Genomic DNA, 20,527 nt, shown 5'->3' on the forward strand with positions numbered 1-20,527 from the left:
AGATGTTGCCTTAGATGCCTTTGAAAATCCCAAACTTAACTGCTCTGTGCCCCCTTTCCCCTTGTGTGAAGATGGGACAATACTACATGTGAACCTCCTTAATCCTGGTATTTGTTATCTGGGAACAAGCATTGTTTGGCCCCCTGCATTGCAGTAACGCTATAATAATAATAATAAAAACAAAGTAAATTTAGATACAGTCATGCCTCGATTTACACGAGGGCTGTGTTCCCACACACCCTCATGTAACTCAAATTTCACGTGAGTTTGGGGGACAGCTTTTTTCCCCAGTGGAACGCATGTTCTGCAGCTGGGGAAGCAGCGGGAGCACCTGGAGCTCCTTTTGAAAGGTAAGACCTGGGGTTGTGGGGCAGTTGGTGGTGGGTTGGAGCCATGGGAGGTGGGGTTAAGCCTGGGGCGGGTTAAGGCTGCAAGGGGACAATGGTGGAGTTCAGCCAGAGTGATGCGCAGGGCAGAGGCGGTTATACTGGGGCAAGCAGAGAATGAGCTAAAGCCATTTGCGGGGGTGGTGAGCCAGAGCCATGCTTAGGTGGTGAGCTGGTGGCTGGGCGTGGGGGGTGAGCTGGTGCCATGCATGAGGGGTGGTGAGCCTCAGCCAGAGCTGGGAAGTGGGGTGTGGGGGTGGGCTGGAGCTGGGCATAAGTAGCGAGCAGGGCTGGGAGAAGTTGAAGTGGGACGCACAGGGCCGGGGGGGTGGTTCTACTGTGGCTGGGGATAGCGGGATTCTGAGTTGCACTTAACTCGCGTTTATGAGAGTTAAGGGTACCTCAAAATTGCGCATTTGGAGGGTTTACTGTACAGTGCAACGAAACAGAATTCACACATACTGTCTAGCACAAATTTAACTTTTTAACATGAAAAATGGCACAGCTCTGAACTGTACAATTAGTGGTTTTCTGCTTAATTACATCCATATAATAATAAAAACAAACAAACAGTTTAAAAACAGTGCATTAAGTGTTTATCTTATGCCATGATATATATGTCTGGTCGTCTAAAAGGGTTTGTATGTACAAAAGCATGAGCACTAGACTTTGTTTACCCTTCATCACAGACCAGAAAATTCTAAAATCTGGCCAAGCCTATTTCCCAAAGTTGCCGGATTCAAGAAGTTCAACTATACTTCTTTTGGCTGTCTTGTCTATTTGGATTGTAAAACTACTGGGGCCAAGTTTAACTATGTGTATGTACTGCTCCTAGCACATTTGGATCCTGATCTCATTGTTACAGTTAACAGTAATAGTTAACTAATGCACACAAAGTACACACTGTGTATGATGTCACCCAAACACTGTTATGCCAAACAGCTAGATATTCTGAGGGTGTAATATGGTTCCCTCCTGGTGGATAAGCAATGACACCCTGTGCCCTACACAACAGACCAGCACTTTCCCTCCATCAGTCTCAAAACATTTTGGAAAGAAGAATAAGGGCATGTCTACACTGGCAAATTTTGTAACCAAAAAATCCTTTGTGGCAACAGAACCACAGAGCGTTCATACTGAAGAGCAACAAAAGTTGCAAAAAACCTGCAAATTTGGCGACAAAACACTTCAACCTCTACAAGGAACTTTTGTCCCTCCCCCGCCATTTACTGGTGACAATCATGCCGCGTGAACAAAAGGTGGCCTTTTCCTGAGTTTATTGAATTCCAGGATTTTTTTCACAATGGTCAGCACATTTGCAAAAGTGCTGCCCCCAAGGAAAAACTTCCCCAATCCAAACTGATTTGTAACTAAGCAGTAGCAATCAGAAGTTGTTAGCAGAATAATATTTTCCACCCATAGGTGGAATTAATTTTGTTATGTGCACCAAGGTATGTGGATATGTGCACCACCAATAGAAACAGAGGTTGCCAGATGTGGGTGGCTGTCAGTGATCTATTAATCAGCTGGGTGGCACCTAAATCTCTCCTGGCCAGCTGCCCGAACACTCAACTAATTGGGAACATTGGTCACCAGCTTTTGCAATGCGATTGCTGCATGCTTCTTTACTGAGAAAGCAGCTGTCATTGCAGCACAGGTCAGGGTCCAGTATTACTCATCCAAAAATTCTGTAGCCACTGATCTTCATCCCACACGTGTATGACAATGCAACCCCATTGCTCCACGCTGGGTTCCTCAGCCCAAAAGCGACTGTTATTTTTCACCTAATGCAACCGAATGACTTCACAATACACCCAGAGAGATGAAATCCAGACAGCTTCTTCAAACCCTCAAATAAACAAGGAATTAACTCTCTGTCCCTTCCAAACAGGCAATAATAGAAGCTTGTGATTTATGTAGCAGGCTCGCCTTGCAAGTCAGCGATGCAGAAAAATTGGCCATTTCTTGCAAGGGAAAAGAGTTCTGTCACAAGTTCTAGAAGATGGATGGCCAGTGATCAAAACAACTGTAATAACCCCTTGGCCATAACATTTGTCAGTTATACGGGGAAAGCACTTGGGTATGCTGTTTATCTAGTGGGGCTTCTTATTTTTTTCAACAGTTGGTCTCATTCTCAAATGGAACAGCAAAATATTGCTGTTTTTTGGGTTCTTTTTATTGATTGATTTTGCTTGTTTCATCCCATCTCCCAAGAAAAACATGATCCTTCCAGACTTACAAAGAATTTTATCTCATTAGCTGCTCTTTGTATTTCTGCCCCAGCTTCCTATACCATTAAGCTATGAGAGGTCTACCTGGCCAACCGCTCTGGTTTCCAATTAAAAACACAGAAATTGGTATGAAGGAACAGACCAATGGCCTATTCAGTCAGGTAGTATGAAAATCGGAAAGGAAGGTGAAAGGCAAGAGGCACCTATATTAGCCAAAGTCTGAAATATCAGGAGCATCCCTATACCATCGATACCCCTGGTCTACATAACCCTGCAATGCTACAGCTCTTAGCATGATATCTCCTGAATTTTCATGGGAATTAATCAACAATCACTTCTAAAAATGAGAAAAGGTAGCCAGTGATCTTCTTAATGTAATAGATTAACAACTACTGACACCTGGTGGATAACAGAAGCACTGTATGTCCTGAGCTGGAGACTCATTGACTGCTCCCATCCCTGCCCCTGAAGCTCAGTTTTTGTGAGCTGGGCTGGGCCTGGTGCACAAAAAATGAGCTTCAGAAGCAGGGATGGGAGCAGTCAATGAGTCCCCAACACAAGACAAAAGTAAAAATAAAAGAAATAAAAAATAAAATAAACAAAAATACAAATGAACATAAAATAAAAATAAGCAAATAAACCTCTGAAAACTTTGAGTTCCAACCTCCTCGCTTGGTTTGTTTCTGGTCTGGTTCCAAAAATACCCTCTTTGTGTCTGTGGAAGACTTCTTGCTTCAGCATTTGTTCCTCGCTGTGGTAGAGCTTTTTCTCCATCTCTGGCCTGGCCTGATGGCACTTCTCTGAGGGACCAAGTGATGGAGAACATGAAACAAGCAAATGCAGATGTGAAGACCTTTCCCAAAGCCCCCACATGGCACACAACACTGGATTTTTCAGGAGTGGGTCAGCTCCCATGGACAAACCCTCTGTCCTCTTGGCAGTACTTCCTGCTCATATTAACTGCTTCCATGTGAGCATGCAAAGGGACATCATACCACATCCCACGGGGGAAGCGCAGATTAATTTAGCAAATGTGTTTCCCATTTGGGGTCCTGAGTCCTTGGAAAAGGGCTCCTGATGGTGCAGCTTCCACAGGAAGCAAACGATGCTCCTGGTATTGCTGCAAATACTCACATCGCTCCAGCAGCCTTCTCAGGGTGCCAAGTGGGGCAGGCTGCCCAGTCCCTGTGAGCAGGAAATGGGCACTAGGTATAGATGAGGGAGTTACAGCATCTTCTTTATGCTGAGGAGGTGTATCGCCAGCACTGCCTGTAAACCAGGAGATACATGTGCTGCCCAGCTGATTAGCAGAGAACCCAGGGTGGACAGTGTGTGCTTGTTAGTGGTGCACACAATAAAATTTATTCCACACACAAATAGAAACAATTAGAGGGAGCATTGTACAGAGGTATGTGCTCCCTCTGAGATCTTTCTCTTTCTATGCGGTAGTATCCTCTCTGTTCTCACTGCTTTGCAGTTTTGCAAACCTGTGGACCACACTCTGCTCCAGGCAGATCAAGCCTGCACTGTGATCTTGCCAGTTGGACAGCTGCTCCAGGTTTGGGGTGTTCAAATGCTGCAGGAGGCGGCAAAGAGAAAAGCCTCCTAGTGGATCTGGGTTTCCTGCCCAGCTCTCATAGGACCATAGACAAATTGTGTGGAGCTCAGCCCAGTAAGAGAGAAGCTCTTCTTGAGTATCTGGCCCTGACTGCACATGCTTGAAAAATCAACTGTGGATAACTCTGTGCCTCAGTTTTCACATCTCTCATATGGAGACAGTAATACTCTATTGCTCCTACCCTTTGTCTCTTTGGACTAACATCTCTTGCAGGAAGGTCCTGTGTATGTCAGGCCCAGTGCCATGGGGCCTGATCTTAGGTGGGTCTTTCTGGGCTGTGCTGCTGCAGTTATTGCCCTGTGAATCCCATTTGGGGAGGGTGGGGACTGAGGGGCATTGCTCCAGCGATTGTTTCTACAGTCCAGCTCCATCTGAAGCCAACACTGCTGCTATGTTAATGTTCACCTGGGGTTTGAGATGCTATGGGGCATGCATCATTCCCTACCTACCCCATGAAGCATGATCCATGTTTCTGAATGCCAGACTGTTCCAGCCTCCATGGTGCATGCAAATGAGGTGTAGGACTGAAAACTGGATACTTGGGGCAGAATTGAAATAAAGGCATGTAGGGTTAATGAGAAGGAGACCTGTGGTGCAACAGCACTGACTGTGGGGAAGGTTCAGCTGTTGCTTCCCACTGTGAACCTGTTGCACAAGGCAGCTTGTTGCAGTTGCTCTTGAGTGCTTTGAGGAGCCCAGAGCTAGAGCAAGCTACAGCAGGCAGCAAAGTTGAAAGTTTTCTCTAGATGCCCATCAGGTCAACTTTGTGCCTGAGCAGCTGCCTGTGCTCAGCAAGCGGAGACCTCCCACAGCTTGGCTGGTGCTAAGGCTCAGAAGCTCAAAGGAACATTTCACAGAAATTCCCACCTAAACTAGCATGGCTTTTCCAATGCAGTTGAGCTCTGCCTGAACATTTAAGTGCCTCACCCTAAAAGGCACTAGGTTTAAGAAGCCTACAAAAGTCACCAATTCCAAGCATGGGCATATACTGTCATGATCTAAGGGCAAACACAAACACACACACACACACACTTTGGATGTCTGCTTTTGACATAACCTGAACCTCTTAACCCTCAAGGAGAAAATGAGCAAATGGCTCTTTTAGTAGTTGACTTCAGCATGTCTACATAGGACTGCTATCCCTCTGAAACACAACCACATCAGTCTTAAAAACCAAGACATGTGACTTGTGTACCTGATTACTAAGTATCACAATTAGCATTTCATTTAAACTCCAACCCACCCCTAACTCCTATAGGTCATTACCAGCTGATGTATCAATGTGCCTAAGGAAGGTAAATCAATCACAAGGAAGCAATTCTCCATGCTTTAGTTTATAGGTAGGAGGCAGCAGGCAGCCCAGTCAAGTCCCACAACCCAGACCCAAAAGTTAACTTGATCCTCACTCAATGTCTTCTACTCACAGATCTAGCCTCAGGTTCAGTACTAGAATTCCATGCCCCCTTGCTGGGGGATTTCACCTCTGCCTACACCCAGGCCAGCAGCCATTCTTGCAGACCCACTGTCTCAGGCTCTATCCTTTTCAGGGATCGCATCTGAACATATGGCTGCAATGTCTACAAAAGCAGTAATACTGCTGCTTAGTGTACATCCTGACTAGTGGGATTGTGCTGCTGCGGGGCAAGAATCATAGTGCTGGAATCCACTAACAGCACCATCTGACACAGCCTGCACCCCACCTTTGGTACCAACCCCTGCTAGTGCTGTCACAGCTGTAGATTCTCCACCTTGGGCTGTTTCCTTGCACACTTGTAGCAAGACAGCCCAAACAAGATTGAATCCATGACTAGCTGGGAGCATCCACTTAAGGTCACAGGGGACTTGAGTGTTCCTGGCAACCCTAATGCTCAGATTCAGAAGCCACTCAGCTGATCAGCAGAATGCCAGTGTTCCTAGAAGTGGTCATCATTTGCAGAGACCTTGGTAGAAGAAAGTTTATTCTACCTCTTATGTTGAGTAGCACTAGTTGCTATGTGTCCACCTGCAGCTCAAGACCTTTTCCATGGGAGTTTGCCCAGCTGAGTTACTCACCACCTTCTGGAAGGTAGGGCAGTGCTACTGCCTACTGATGAGGCAGGAATAGCCTGAGCTAGTCAAAAGGTGCAGCGTATGGACTTGCATGGGGGAAACTCTGCTCCTGTGCTGCTTCTGCCACTTACTTTGGTCCCACTGTACCTCAGTTTCCCCACCTTCACAACAGGGAAGGCCTACTGAGGGCCTAGAGCAGAGACAAGATCTAGAGGGAAGAGTAAGCAGGCAGCAGCCCCACAGTAGATAATTGCTTGAAAGGAAGACAGCAGCCTATGCTTTCCCCCTGCCTAGCTGCTCTGCAATACAGCAATCCCCTTGCCCCACAGTAGCCTCTACCACTCATGCCCTCTTTTCAGAGTAAATGAGGAGTTAAGCCTTTTTATGCCAATTAAATAAGTTTTTATTCCTTAGGACACAAATTGCATTTCCACTGGTTTACAGTACTCATAAAGTGCAATGGTGGTCACCTCCCCCTCCCTGTGCACATGTTCAAGTATTCAGAATGCCAAGAAAATGCCCAGAAACAATTTATACAGCAGCTCAAATATGGAATTTTTAACTGCCAGTGCACTTTGCCTTGAGTCCTTCAACTCTAAGAATTAGTCAGCTGTGGAATGCTTCCTCCAATGCATTTAATCTACTTCCTCAATGGTTGGTCCAGATGAAGCCCCTCCAGATGGGGGAGCTCCGCCACCAGGGAACCCTCCAGGCATGCCACCAGGCATTCCTCCTGCACTCTGGTACAGCTTGGTGATAATGGGGTTGCACACTTTCTCCAGTTCTTTCTGTTGATGTTCAAACTCTTCTTTCTCAGCAGTCTGCAAGAGAAAAAACCAAGTTGTACATGCTGCATGGATACCCTTGAAGGGCAAAAACCAAGCTACTGCCTATACTTCTACAGCCTCACCTTCACTCCATTTACCTTGTGGTAAAGTGCTATGATGGCACATTAACACTAGGAGGAAACTCATCACTGGACAGCAAGAATTCAAGAGTCAAACAGGTGTGAGTGGTGTGCTAAACCATGCATTGTTTCAAGCCACAGAAATTTTAGACCTCAAAACTTCTGTATGATCACAGGGATTAAAAGCACTGTCTAAACTTGGTGCAACTGCAAAGGAGACTTGAAACATTTAGTACCTGTACCATGTTACCTCCTCTGGTGGAAATAGGTCAAGAAATACTGTCACAGTGTTGCAAAAGCCACTGGTTAACTTATTTCAATTAGCACATGGTTCTTGTATTGCATTTAAGCTGAGCATGTGAAACATTGGAAGAAGTTTAATTGAGCTTGTAGCAATTCTTATCTTTGTTCCTCTGGACCTCTTATGTGAGGTTAAGAAAGCCATTTAGCAAGGTTTCATGGTCGCTCAGACATCCAAGGAAGGTGCTTTAGGCCAACATTTGTCTGTTGACTTCTGGTCGAAACTACGAATGGCTTTGGAATCATTCATCACAGCAACCATCGCAACCTGCCCCACAAAGATTTCTCTAAGCAGCTCAAACCCTCCTTTGGTTGTTGCTACCTTCTGTAGCCCATTAAAACAAAAACCCTCACATTAAGGGGTCTCAAGGGCTGGAGACTTGCCAGTTTGTTCCCACATGAGTAAGTGGGCTCATTCCAGTGAAGTCAAACACCTGTGGCAATTTTATAGGCCATTTTCAACATTTCTACTCTATTACAGCTCCATGACAACATTAACATACCTGATTTTTGTCCAGCCAATTGATGATTTCATTGCATTTATCAAGAATTTTCTGTTTGTCTTCATCACTGATCTTGCCCTGGAGCTTTTCATCTTCGACAGTAGCCTTCATGTTGAAAGCATATGACTCAAGAGAGTTCTTTGAAGACACCTTATCACGCTGCTTCTCATCTTCTGCTTTGTATTTCTCAGCTTCTTGGACCATACGTTCAATATCTTCCTTGCTTAATCTACCTGCAAGATAAAGAAATCCAAGCATGTGTAGCCCAACTACACCTGAATTTTGTATTAAGAGCCCCATACACCCCATTTTAAGCTTTATACCATTAAGTAAATCCACTATCCACCAGAAGCCACCCATGTAACAATTAAGCTAACTGAAAGCAATAGATCCTTTACTTAATCAAAACTACATTAATCCCAGTTTAACATGGCAAATTAAACTCTAGTCTAATGTACTACCATGCCAATGAAAAGCAAGCTTCTTGGCTAGTTGCAGGAAGGGAGTTGTGGGTCTAGTACCACCCTTAAGCCCTAAGATCTTCCCTGCTGAGAATCATTTGCACACTCCCCCATTTCAGGGCTTTATGCTATTTTTTGACTGCTGCAGCCATGTTGACACTAAACACCTACCTTTGTCATTTGTGATTGTGATCTTGTTCTCCTTTCCAGTGCTCTTGTCCACAGCAGACACATTTAGGATGCCATTGGCATCAATATCAAATGTTACTTCAATCTGAGGTACACCCCTTGGAGCTGGAGGGATGCCAGTCAGCTCAAACTTGCCCAGCAAGTTGTTGTCTTTTGTCATGGCTCTCTCCCCTTCGTAGACCTGGTGTGGGTAGGAGAGCCAGCAACAGATCAGCACAGCATTCAAGTTTACAAATCTTACCCTTTCCAACTATTTCATCAGCAAGTAAAATAAAGTGACTTATGGTCGCTCAGACATCCAAGGAAGGTACTTCGGGCCAACATGGGTCTTTCGACTTCTGGTCGAAACTACGAATGGCTTTGGAAACATGATCATCATCGCAGCCATAAGTTACCACTCTTCAAGAAACTTCCCCAAGGAGAGCTTCCTCAAACCCAGCCACCTGTGGTGACCACTCGCTAACAGATTGCACTTCTGTAAGACTCTTTATAACTGATATTAACTCAATTGCCAAATTAGGTCTTTTTTGCTCAAGCACCACCCCTTGCTGCATACCTGAATGAGTACACCAGGCTGGTTATCAGAATAGGTGGTGAATGTCTGAGTCTGCTTCGTGGGGATTGTGGTGTTCCGCTTGATCAGGACTGTCATGACACCACCAGCTGTTTCAATGCCCAGCGACAGAGGAGTGACATCCAACAGCAGCAGGTCTTGTACATTCTCAGACTTGTCTCCAGACAAGATGGCAGCCTGAACAGCTAAGAACAAAATGGGATTTGAAGACACTGCAAATATACTATCACAAGCAGACAAGTTTGACTCAGACACCCAAGGCAGGCTTTAGTCAGCTTCAGGGCAAACTCTTGTGATTCATCACCCCAAGTTAAGGATTTTTAGTTTACATTAGTGATTTGGCACTGATGCCATTAGGATTCACAAGTCACCCAAATAAAAACCATGACAGTTACTAGGTACACTTCACCACCTTAAATCTTTTGCAAAATCTATTGCCATCCTGATTTTTAATTAGCTCTGTACCAGAAACCAATAGTAGAGGAATAGTTACCTGCACCATAAGCCACAGCTTCATCAGGATTGATGCTCTTATTCAGCTCTTTCCCATTGAAGAAGTCTTGGAGGAGTTTCTGAATCTTAGGGATACGGGTGGAGCCACCAACCAGTACAATATCATGGATCTGTGATTTGTCCAGTTTGGCATCTCGCAGTGCCTTCTCCACAGGATCCAGAGTGCCACGGAAAAGATCAGCATTTAACTCTTCAAAACGTGCTCTGGTAATTGAGGTGTAAAAATCAATGCCCTCGTAAAGAGAGTCAATTTCAATGCTTGCCTGAGTGCTAGAAGATAAGGTACGCTTAGCACGTTCACAAGCTGTGCGGAGACGACGAACTGCTCTCTTGTTCTCAGTTATATCTTTCTTGTGTTTGCGCTTGAATTCAGCAATGAAATGGTTGACCATACGGTTATCAAAGTCCTCCCCACCCAAGTGGGTATCACCAGCAGTAGACTTTACTTCAAAGATTCCATCCTCAATAGTGAGAATGGAAACATCAAAAGTGCCACCTCCAAGATCAAATATAAGTACATTCCTTTCAGCTCCAACCTACAAAAAAAATAAGAAAGTGTTTTCTGTACCACTCTAAAGCCTCAGATCACACCAGCACTGAACCAATTTCTGTACTGTTCTCTTATGCTGTTAGTTTGCTTACCTTCTTGTCCAACCCATAAGCAATAGCAGCAGCAGTGGGTTCATTGATGATCCTGAGAACATTGAGACCTGCAATGGTTCCAGCATCTTTTGTGGCCTGGCGCTGGGAGTCATTGAAGTAGGCTGGTACAGTGACTACAGCATTAGTAACAGTCTATGATAAAAGAAGACGAGTCAATAAATTTGAATACCCCCATAAGTGAACACCAAACTCATGTTAACTTGTTAAATTCTAAGTATGAGAAAACCCTAATCTCACCTTCCCAAGGTATGCTTCTGCAATCTCCTTCATCTTGGTCAAAACCATAGAAGAGATTTCTTCTGGGTAGAAGCTCTTTGTCTCCCCTTTGTACTCAACCTGGACTTTTGGCCTGCCAGCGTCATTTACCACTATGAAAGGCCAATGTTTCATATCGGACTGGACAACAGAATCATCAAATCTACGACCAATCAGCCGCTTTGCATCTGAAAGATTTAACTGTCATTAGCCCTTTTACCTTCCAAAGCCATGCTGCCAGATGTTAACCATTACATCAATAAGGCCCTTGCCCATCTAATTATGTCAGAATTATAGCAACTACCCCCCCCGCTTTTGGTATTAACTACTCTAAAACCCAACTAATTTAGTCTTTAAAATCCTACATTTCTGCTTCTTTGTCTCAGGTTTAGACAGACATTCTACCTACTTGTATCAAGACCATGTTAAAAGCCTATCATTGGGCAAATAAAATGGAGGCTGCACAATTTCCAGCACTAGAATAAAAATCAAGTCATGCCTGGAAGTCTCAGTCTGCCCCACCAATGATGTAGTCTGCAGGTGTTCAGAGCAGCAGCAAAGGCAACTCTAAAAAAGTAATTTAGAATTACTAGAATGATTAATCTCCTGACAAAAAGAACCAATCTATGTAAAGTGTAACTTTAAGATGACATTTGTTCCTTTGTTTTGCTTGCTTTGTGACCCTTCTGGGGATGAAGGAACAGTCACACAGCACTTTAAAGACCAATACAATAATTACGTAAGGTGCTTTGGGTGAGGCAGATCCACCTCTCCAGATCCAAAAACAACATCACCCAATAAATTGTCTTTAAGTGCTACAGGACTAGTTATTAGTATAGGGACTACTTCCTACCACCCAATGCAGGAGTAGGCATTGTGACCCAAACTGACACCAATATGAAAGAAAAAAAACACTCAGCATTTAAATCCACATGAGTAAGCCCCAAGAATTATACAAATTAACTCTTTGATGTAATATTAAAAGGCAGCATTTCACTCCCCTTACCAAAGACTGTGTTAGTTGGATTCATTGCAACTTGGTTCTTTGCAGCATCACCAATCAGCCGCTCTGTATCTGTGAAGGCAACGTAACTTGGCGTGGTCCTGTTACCCTGATCATTGGCAATGATTTCCACCTTACCATGTTGGAAGACACCAACACAGGAATATGTGGTGCCAAGATCAATTCCAACAGCTGGTCCCTTAGACATTTTGCCTGCAATGAAAAACAATCAGTATGCCAGCCCGCCTTTCACAAAGGCCTGTTAGGAGACTTAAGGTCAGAATATTAAAGTAATATACTAACACATCTATCGAGATTTTAACTTGATTCCTTTCTGGTTAAATGCAAACTAACAACTTGCAAAACAGTCATGACACCTACTAGAATTAAGTCACAGGATACGAAAAAATCACATTTTTTTTTTTGTTAAGACAGGCAAGGAACAGTATCATGCCTAGGATACAAAAAGCCAGGAGTGCTGAAAGTTGAGCCACTCTGCCAGCAAAAAGAGAACAAAGTCTACAGTAACTGCCATTTAATTAGCCACTGCGGACCATGGTGCCCCATGTGGCACATGGGTGACTCACTGCAGCCACGTGGCAGTCGCTGCCTACTGGTAAGTGATGTCTCCCTGAGTTTTCCCAGCAAAAATTCAAGTTTTTTTTGCAAACACGGGGCCAGTGACGGAAAGTATCCGCCAAGCATCTTTCGCGGGACCACGTGCAAACCAGGCTACATACGCCTCCGCAAAACGTGGCAATTGAGCCGTTTTGGCACAAATGTTCTCACCACCCCCTGCCGCATCCCCTTCTACTGTCCCAAAACGTCCCGCAGCCTCCCGATTCTGACGCATGCGCTCTCGCCACTGCGGAACGAGCGGCTGAAGCGGACTCACAGGGCCCCCCCGCCCCGCCGCCGCCCAATCCCACGCCTGGTAGAGCCGGCGAGGCGCAGCGCAGGTGGGAGGAGCTAAACCCGCAAGCCTAGATGACCGCGGAGGCGGTCTTCCCTGCCCCCACGCAAACCCTACCACGGCCTAAGGTACTCCCACGTTAGCTTCCCACCACAGGGGATCAACAGCCGCCCTTGGATCAACCCGTGGAACATCTCCCCGCGGCCATGCGGGACGCCTATGTCGCAAGCCCAAAAGCTCAATGAAAAGCCGGGTCCCGCTTCTTTCCTCCCGGAATTCACCGCCCCTCCCAAAGCCCCCAGCCTGAAAGCAAAAAGGAGCTACGGTAGCGATCACACTCCCCCCCCGCCCCAACGAGCCGCCCAGACCGTGAGACCTACTTCAGGAACACCGAGCCTTGAACGGCTGACATTCCGTTCGGGTCTCACCTCGATCGACAACCAAGGCCCCCCCTTACCTCTCTCGCTCAAAGCACAAGAACTCAACACGGAGCGACACCGCAGCTAGCCAAGAACAGCTACCGGCTTCCCGCACCCTTTATATACGGCTCTCAGAACCTTCCAGAACTGACGCGCAGCTTCGCCGCTAGCCGACCAATCCTGGCACGCCTTCCCCCAGCAGGAGCCAATCGCGGCGAGGGGAGCTCGCCCCCCGTCTGTGACGCACACAGAAAGGAGGCGGGTCGGCCGGCCGGCGTTCTGGAACCTTCACGCCGGTCCCTTGCTGGGGAAGGGGCCGGCGGCCGGATGGGGTGAGGCTGAGACAATGCGGGAGCCAATCAAACCTGCGAGCTGCCTCTTTTAATTTCCATAAAGAGAGCTTCCCTCCCCTCAAACCCGGGGAGGAGGAGGCGGAAGGAAGACAGATTGCAGAGCCAATCGTATCGCACCCTGGCCGTATTTGCATGTTTCGAAAGTATGGGGGCGGGGTACAAAGAGGGGAATGACCAATTGGATCGCGCAGCTAGTGGCAGTTGATGGCCCCGCGGGCCCTAAGGGAGAGCGGGAAGGGAAATAAAATGGCGGCTTCCCAGTTGTGGTGGTAGTCAAGAGCGGGCCGGGGGGGAATGGTAAGGGTAAGGATCTCCAAAGGGAAAGCAATCGGGGATCGAAGGCGGGGAACCACCCTTGTACCACATGCCGTAGCTTTGGCCTGGCGGGCGGGGGGTCCGCTTTCACCTGTCCCATGATGCATTTCTACGTGCTGTGCCTTGTGTAAGCTTTCCCGCCTTCCGCAGCATGTCGCCGCGGGCCTATGGAGAAGACGCTACAGGAATCCATCCCCCCCCACCCCCCCCGCACGCAGGTAGCCGAGGAGAGTTAGTCGCGGGGCCCGTCTACAAGACGGTATAGGTCGTCGTTGCTCTGACGTGGTGGAGGTGGGGGAAGCAAATGTCTCCGCGCCCTGAGGGATGCAGTTCGGTTGGCCTAAATCTGAGGCGTAGGCCGGCCAGGCCTCCAGGGCAGAGCGTGTGGGCAGAGTCCCGTGGCCTAGCGAGCAAGGTACTGAAGTGGTAACTAAACCCTAGTTCTAGTTGCAGTTTTCTAATCCTTAAAGTTGGGGAATAGTGTTTCTAGGAAAGTGCATTGGGCTCCGCTGAGGGGGGAAAAAACCTAGTGTGGAAGAATTGTATATTATTAAAGGCAAAAAAAACACAAAACCCTCGTGTCTTCTACTGAATCCATACTTTTCCAAGAACGTCTGTCTTGTCACTTTGGGAGCAAACTGAGGCACGGACTAAATTATCTTTTTGTTTTACATTTCAGTAATACACTTTGGGGCATAGTCACTTTTTTTCACCTTGACTAGGGGGATGCTCAGTGTCAAGAGACTGAATAAGACTGCCCACCCCACTTCTCGAACACATACTTTACTGCACGATACCAGTCCAGAAGTATTGAGACAGCCAAACTGCTCTGAGCTCATCTAACCCAATATGCTGTCTTCAGCTGTAGCTGGGAGATACCTCCTTACTAGTTTGTATCCTATAGTGAAATATCGAACTGTAGACTTGTGCATAAAGGGATAAAGCCATTGGGTAAATATCTGAGGTTCATTTCCAACACTGGCTAATGTGTGATAGTTTAATGAAGAGCATATGCTCTTTGCACCCGTTTGTAATAACAGACTGTAAGGCAGGTGCTGTGTCCGTTGCTTAGAACACTAAAATGGGTCTCAGAAGACCTGGTTTGTCTTTCTGGCTCTGCCATGGGCCTACCAGGTAACTTCAGACAACTCGCTATACCTTATGGTTCAATTTCTCTATCAGTAAAATAGCGAAAATGATACCTCTTTTGTAAAGTGCTCTGCAGTCTAATTAAAAACACTGTAGATAAATTTGTTAATACTGCTAGTGTTACCATGCAGTCAAATAGATGAATGGTTCATTTTGTCAGGATTTCTTGCCTCCGATAGTATCCAGTGCAGAATGCTTCGAAGGGAGGCAAATCAAACGTCTATTTATTCAATCTTCTATTACAGAACATATGAGTAAGCCACACCAGAAGTTCTTGAGGTCCATTTTACCAGATATCCTGCCTCAGACAGTACCATTTCTGGATGCTTTGGTGAAAGGTGTAATCTTGTTGCCCTGTGTAATGTATTTCACTTAACTAATATACCAAAGGATTTTCCATAGCAAAATAGGACATTGAGGCTGTCTGATTAGGTATTCTACCACCAACAGAGCCCAGTGCTAGAAGATGCAGAGGAAGGCATAAAAATCTCTACAACATCTTCATCAACAACCATGGACTCAGCACCCTTTGGTGCCTGATGCCTCTTTACAATGTAGTGCAGTGCAGTGCAATATATGGGGGAGAATGTTAATTGCTTCCTAAACTGGATGGTAATCATTTCCATCCAGAAACAATTGACAATACTTGTAATTTTTATCCAAGCAACTGCACGCTGTTCTTATTTATAAGCTATTGGCTAATGCCTTTTAAAAATGTACTTAGTTTATGTCAGGGAATATTTCACAATATGGCAGGGGAGCAGGTGAAATCCTGCAAATTCCTCCACACTCTAATTTCTTGCATTAGATAAACTGACAGATGAGGAAAATTGCCCCTGTATTTGTTAGAAGAGATTGATTTCGGGTAATACTGATTTTCTCCACTGATGAAAATTTGGCCTCACAGGGCTTTTTCGGTCCTGCTTTTTAATCCCCTGTAAACTTCTCTTGCCCATAATCAGTGGTAATAAACCAAAATAAGCCCAGGGATAACAATGCAACAGTCTCCACGTTATATTTCCACTCATGTAAATATATACTAATCCCCTGCTGCATGCCGCTCACAGTTATGCTGTCAAAATAAGCTGTTGCAGAAAGAGCATCCCAGCAAAGAGGGTGCATTTCAAGTGGCAGCTCAGAAGACGTTTGTACAGAATTGTATTTGTTTGCCTATAACATGATTTGTTATGAACCTTTGAAACAAAACAAACATCTGGCCCATTTTAAACCCTACACAGGCATGCCACCTGAGTCTAAAAGGTGGTTGTACATCTGTAACCAAGTGCACCTTTATATTCACACCCTACATAATACTATAATAATCTTTCACCCTCAACCTAAATATCAGTGGAGTCTCATTGATTTCAAGTGGGGCCAAGATTTCACTTAATGTTTATACATACTTACGCTGTGTGTAATTTGGACTGTAAGGTCATGGACAAGTATGCTGATTTCCTTAGGATTTCTGATGCACCAAATACAGTAATTACAGAATAATCAAGATGTTTTTATAAACACAGGCCTTTTGCTTCATGTCTTGCTTGACTGCGTTTAGCAGAGTGAGCAAACTTTTTATGTTGGGCCTCACTTTTCGTCCCTGAAATTAGCAGGGTCCCCCTCAACCTGTGTAATGTAATCCAAACTGATGGAAATTTCAGTTATGTTTATATGGAAGAAAAAACGTTTTGGTGTGTGTAAGAAAATAAGTATGTTGAATATAAATAAATGTGAATACATATACATAAAACAGTAACATATTTCAATGTTTTTAATGGGTCGGATGAGCCTGAGACCCAGCAGCTGATTGTGCTAAGCCCCCCTTATGAAATGTTATCCACCCCGAGGGGGCCTGTCCCCCACTTTGCGCACCTTTGATGTATAGTATAATAGATCTCAGAAAGTAGAGCATTCTTACTAGGTTAATTGAATGGCAGACTTTTTAAGCTCAGCATCTTTATTAAAAACAAAAACAGAAAACTCCTAAACAGTTTTATTAAATTGTTGATTCAAAGGAATCTATAATAAATATTTGTTTTCCTCTGTGTCTCTCAAACACAGGACAAGTACACCAAATATAGCAGGTATTAGAACAGAAAAGTAAATTCAGGTTAGCCACCAAGGAAAAAACAAAAACTACATAAGAATGTATGCAATCACATTGTAGCAATAATTGGTATACATCATAACAGTAAATGCTTTAAATACAATATTGTACAAAAAAGTTTGGTTTAACTGGATTGTTTCCCTTCAAAGACTCCTGATTGTACCATGATGAACTCAGAAAAAGTCCCTTTGAAAATGAAATTTTTGCACTGAAATAATATCTTCTTTACATACCCTTTCGTTTAGTTCGCTTTTTTCTTTTTAGTTTGATATTAATAATGAAGTTCAGTGTTGACTTCATTTTAATCTGTAAGATTATTGGTAAATGTTCCGAACAGTGGTATCATGGCTTGTACTTTTCCAGTTTCAGTTAAAGAATGGAAAGTTTGGCCAGGAATCTACAATATCAAGTGAAGGCTCAAGAAGAACACACAGTATCTTGTATCTAGACATCAGCCAGCTCGCCTTTCTGAATCCTTTCCCTCCGTTCTCTGGTAATAAGACTCCGGTTGCTCAATTAAAGATTTCTGTAATAAGGAAAGTAGCACATGCTTTGTCATATGAAATGCTTGTTCCCAGCACTGTCTGTGAGTTTAGTGAAGGTACACTGTAAAATTGTGGATTTCTATCACCATTCATTCAAGTGGTGAAATTCACTTATGTGTGGAGGGCCAACACAAAAGCTATGCGCTACAAGTCCCGTTTATTCCACGACACGTGCATTACTCTGTTTTAACTTAAGTACTTTTTAAAAAACCAATTTAGGCCTGGTCTAAATGAGACAATTAAGTGCACCTACTTCCATTGCTCAGGGATGTGAAAAATCTACCTCCCTGAGCAACACAGTTAAGGTGACCTAAATCTCCATATATAGAGTGTACTAGATTAATTAAACTATAGACAAACCATTAGTTAAACTGGTGCCAACTCCTGGACCAACACTTGGCTTATTTCAATTTAGCTTCAACCTGCTCTTAATCGGTTCAAGCAACATGAATACAAACTAGGTATAATGTTAATTTAAGTTGTTTGCATGAATTTAAGTGCATTGATTTTAAAGTACATGCTTAGTTAAATGGGTGCAACCCCACTTGTACACAAACTGCTAATTTCAGCCACATGTTTATTAAGGGGCAAGTAAATGTGAAATATCTATGCATTTTGGTTAGTAATGGAAAGATGATAAGTAAAACAATATAGTGGACAATACCATGTATTGGGGCATGAAAGCAGAAGGTCTAACCAAAAGAAAATAGAATTTGGGGATTTTCCAGTGGGCTTGCAAAATTAAATGTGTGACTTCAGACTATTTATCCTGCACGACAATGCTTATATCCTGATAACATTGTAGTTTGGGAAAGGAAGGGAAGTGAACATATTTTTGCGTGGGAAGATTAAAGAGGGTTACTGTTATTAGAAAGCAAAGTTCTCAAAGAATATATCAAAATTCCTCGTGGATTTTTCCATGTGGCTATGGAACTCTGTCTCCTGATAGAACAAACCTTCAGGTTTGGGTGCCTCTGCAGGAGATCGCAAGCCATTATTTTCTAAAGTCTCCATCCAAAACCAAGAGTCTAACATGCTGGACCTCTGTCAGAAAAGGAGGTTAACTTTAATCCCTCAAATGAAACAATTACAGAGTTGAACTTGCTCAGGTCTCTGTACAGTACCATTATGTTTCCAATGGTACTGAACTTCTTCCATGGGATGGAGAAAACCTCTCACATTGGTAAGAGTAAAACTCAGTTACCATCATTATGAACTCCTAAATTTAGGCATATGGGAACATAGGACATGCTGGATCAAAGCAATGATCCATTTAGTTCAGTGTCCTGTGCCTGACAGTGGTCAGTACAAAGTGCTTCAGAAGAAGATGCAATAAATATACTCGGCAATTATGAACTAATCTGCCTACGGGGACATTTATCCCTAACCCCTGTCATTTTAGTGTTTAGTTTACGACTTGAAGAACAAAGGTTTATGCCCCCTATAAATATTTATTTTATCTTAAGTATTTTATATTTTTCTTGTAAATGTCAAATACTTTTTGGAGTCATGCTATTTTCTTACCTCAATAATGCAATATGGTACTGAGGACCCCAGCTGAATTAAGTACAATGTATTGCATAGAAGAAGTATTTGAGTTCAAATTAGTTTTAAATTTGTAGTCTGTTTTCAATGTGCTTCCCTACCAGCAAGCTCCACCAATGTACCAGAGCCCTTACTTGGAAGTGTGTGAGACAATTCAGTCACATGGTCCATTCAGCTATGGGACTATTCACAACACTTCTGCAACTCCGCTCATCGCTGATTGGTGCATCAGTCTCCATCATCAGGAACAGCACGCTCCATGTTCATCCTCCAGGGCTTCATATGCTGCTCAGTCACTACCCCTCACTTCACAATATACTCATACCTGGGATTTAGGGCCTGACAGTACCTTTTGCCGATTGACATTGGTGTTAATCAGAGCAGATTCAGGCTCCTTTTCAGTGGGACCATTTCTACATTCAAATGTAGAAATGTATCCCAAAATAGAAACAATAGTGTAGCCTTAGGTCAGTCTGCAATTTCCTCTTGCAGTTACTATGCCTGCATCCCCATAACAACACAGGACCTTTCTCCAGCACAAGGGCTGTTTCTGTCGGCTACATTTCTGGTGCTTCTCCGTACCGATTTGTGTGATTACTTGCCAGTGGGTTTGAGTTTTTGCCTCCTAAAGTTATTTTGCTGAAGGTTGTAATGCAAAAATATGAAGCAGCTATCATTTCCCTTGGAAGGTGATCAGAGGACCATCCTCATCTAAGATCTTGCCTCAGGGGACAAGAAAATGGCTTTTACTAATTTCTCAAAAGCCTGCACAAAAGATGTTTTCAAAACCTCACCTGTATGTATTGTGCCTCTGGCGATCCCTTTTTTAAAAATCCTGAGATTTATCCAGACACCAGGACATGATACTTAATTTTCACAGTGCTCAGCTGTCCAAAGTTGCAGCTATATTTTCAGAGTACCCAACGTTCCCTTTTTAAAAAGTATTAATTACAAAATAAAGCCCCCTTTTTGTCCAGTGTCAGGTCTTTCTTTAAAAAAAACAGTGTCTCAGCCTCAGTGTAGGAATATGCAGAAAGAGGTGCGGTTTAGAGGGCTTCTCATGGTACAAAAAATCAGAAGTGTTTTTTTTTAAAAAATGAGCCAGAAAGATAAACAAGCTAATCTAATGATTCTTATATGGCTGGTGATGTATGCAGTAGTTCTGGATGGTTGGAGTCTCAGATTACAGCTGAGCAATCAAACGGTCTGGAAGGCCCGGCTCTGAGCAGGTAGCATGACTGGAGTGGCTCCCATTTTCACCAGAGTGGAATGGTTAACTTTCTTTGGATCAATTTCCATAGCCTCTGTCTGCACCCGGCTGTACTGGGGAGGAGTTATATGAGGGGTGGCTTCCGTGGATAAAGTCCTTTGGCTGCGAGAGCCACTGTTGGCTGTCGATCTGGTTGAGGAGGAGCCTGAACGTGAGCTCCTGGATCCAGAGGAGGAGGAGCCAGGTTTCACTAGACGAGCTTTTGGAGCCTCTGCATCTTCTCTGCAACCAAACATGAGAGATAATAGGATTAAAATCCAAT

The 20,527-nt window shown here is 44.2% G+C and overlaps 2 protein-coding genes and 1 non-coding gene across 4 annotated transcripts in view; all 3 read right to left on the reverse strand.

The window, feature by feature from the left end:
• Window positions 1-6,647: 6,647 nt before the first annotated feature.
• Window positions 6,648-13,154, reverse strand: HSPA8 (heat shock protein family A (Hsp70) member 8). The gene is made up of 9 exons (XM_074977013.1): window positions 13,023-13,154; window positions 11,656-11,865; window positions 10,632-10,837; window positions 10,374-10,526; window positions 9,712-10,267; window positions 9,201-9,403; window positions 8,623-8,825; window positions 7,995-8,223; window positions 6,648-7,105 (listed from the first exon to the last, which is right to left on the reverse strand). The coding sequence occupies exons 2-9, from the start codon at window positions 11,858-11,860 to the stop codon at window positions 6,920-6,922; spliced, it is 1,941 nt and encodes a 646-aa protein (XP_074833114.1). The 5' UTR covers window positions 11,861-11,865; window positions 13,023-13,154; the 3' UTR covers window positions 6,648-6,919.
• On the reverse strand, window positions 7,654-7,749 carry LOC142001697 (small nucleolar RNA SNORD14). The gene has a single exon (XR_012642560.1). It is a non-coding gene; the product is annotated as a small nucleolar RNA SNORD14 (small nucleolar RNA).
• A 3,589-nt stretch (window positions 13,155-16,743) lies between the features above and the next one.
• Window positions 16,744-20,527, reverse strand: part of CLMP (CXADR like cell adhesion molecule) — a 71,867-nt gene continuing 68,083 nt past the window's right edge. The window contains exons 7-8 of one of the 2 annotated variants that reach the window (XR_012642534.1): window positions 19,790-20,487; window positions 16,744-17,431 (exon numbers count right to left, since the gene is read on the reverse strand). Coding sequence is in view for 1 of the 2 variants with exons in the window: in XM_074977030.1 (XP_074833131.1) it covers window positions 20,193-20,487 (295 nt within the window). In the remaining variant the exon portion in view is untranslated. Of the gene's footprint in view, window positions 20,488-20,527 lie in introns of both variants that reach the window. The other variant, XM_074977030.1, reaches the window with a different exon arrangement.

The sequence above is a fragment of the Carettochelys insculpta genome, chromosome 25 (assembly GCF_033958435.1).
Source record: "Carettochelys insculpta isolate YL-2023 chromosome 25, ASM3395843v1, whole genome shotgun sequence".
NCBI lineage: Eukaryota > Metazoa > Chordata > Testudines > Carettochelyidae > Carettochelys > Carettochelys insculpta.

Excerpts from the sequence above, each read along its gene's own strand:
- HSPA8 (XM_074977013.1), bottom strand. The coding sequence starts at position 11,860 with ATGTCTAAGGGACCAGCTGTTGGAATTGATCTTGGCACCACATATTCC. Across the intron at positions 10,268-10,373 it reads CTTATGGGTTGGACAAGAAG|GTTGGAGCTGAAAGGAATGT; the intron begins GTAAGCAAACTA and ends TTTTTTTTGTAG. Across the intron at positions 8,826-9,200 it reads AGCCTGGTGTACTCATTCAG|GTCTACGAAGGGGAGAGAGC; the intron begins GTATGCAGCAAG and ends TACCCACACCAG.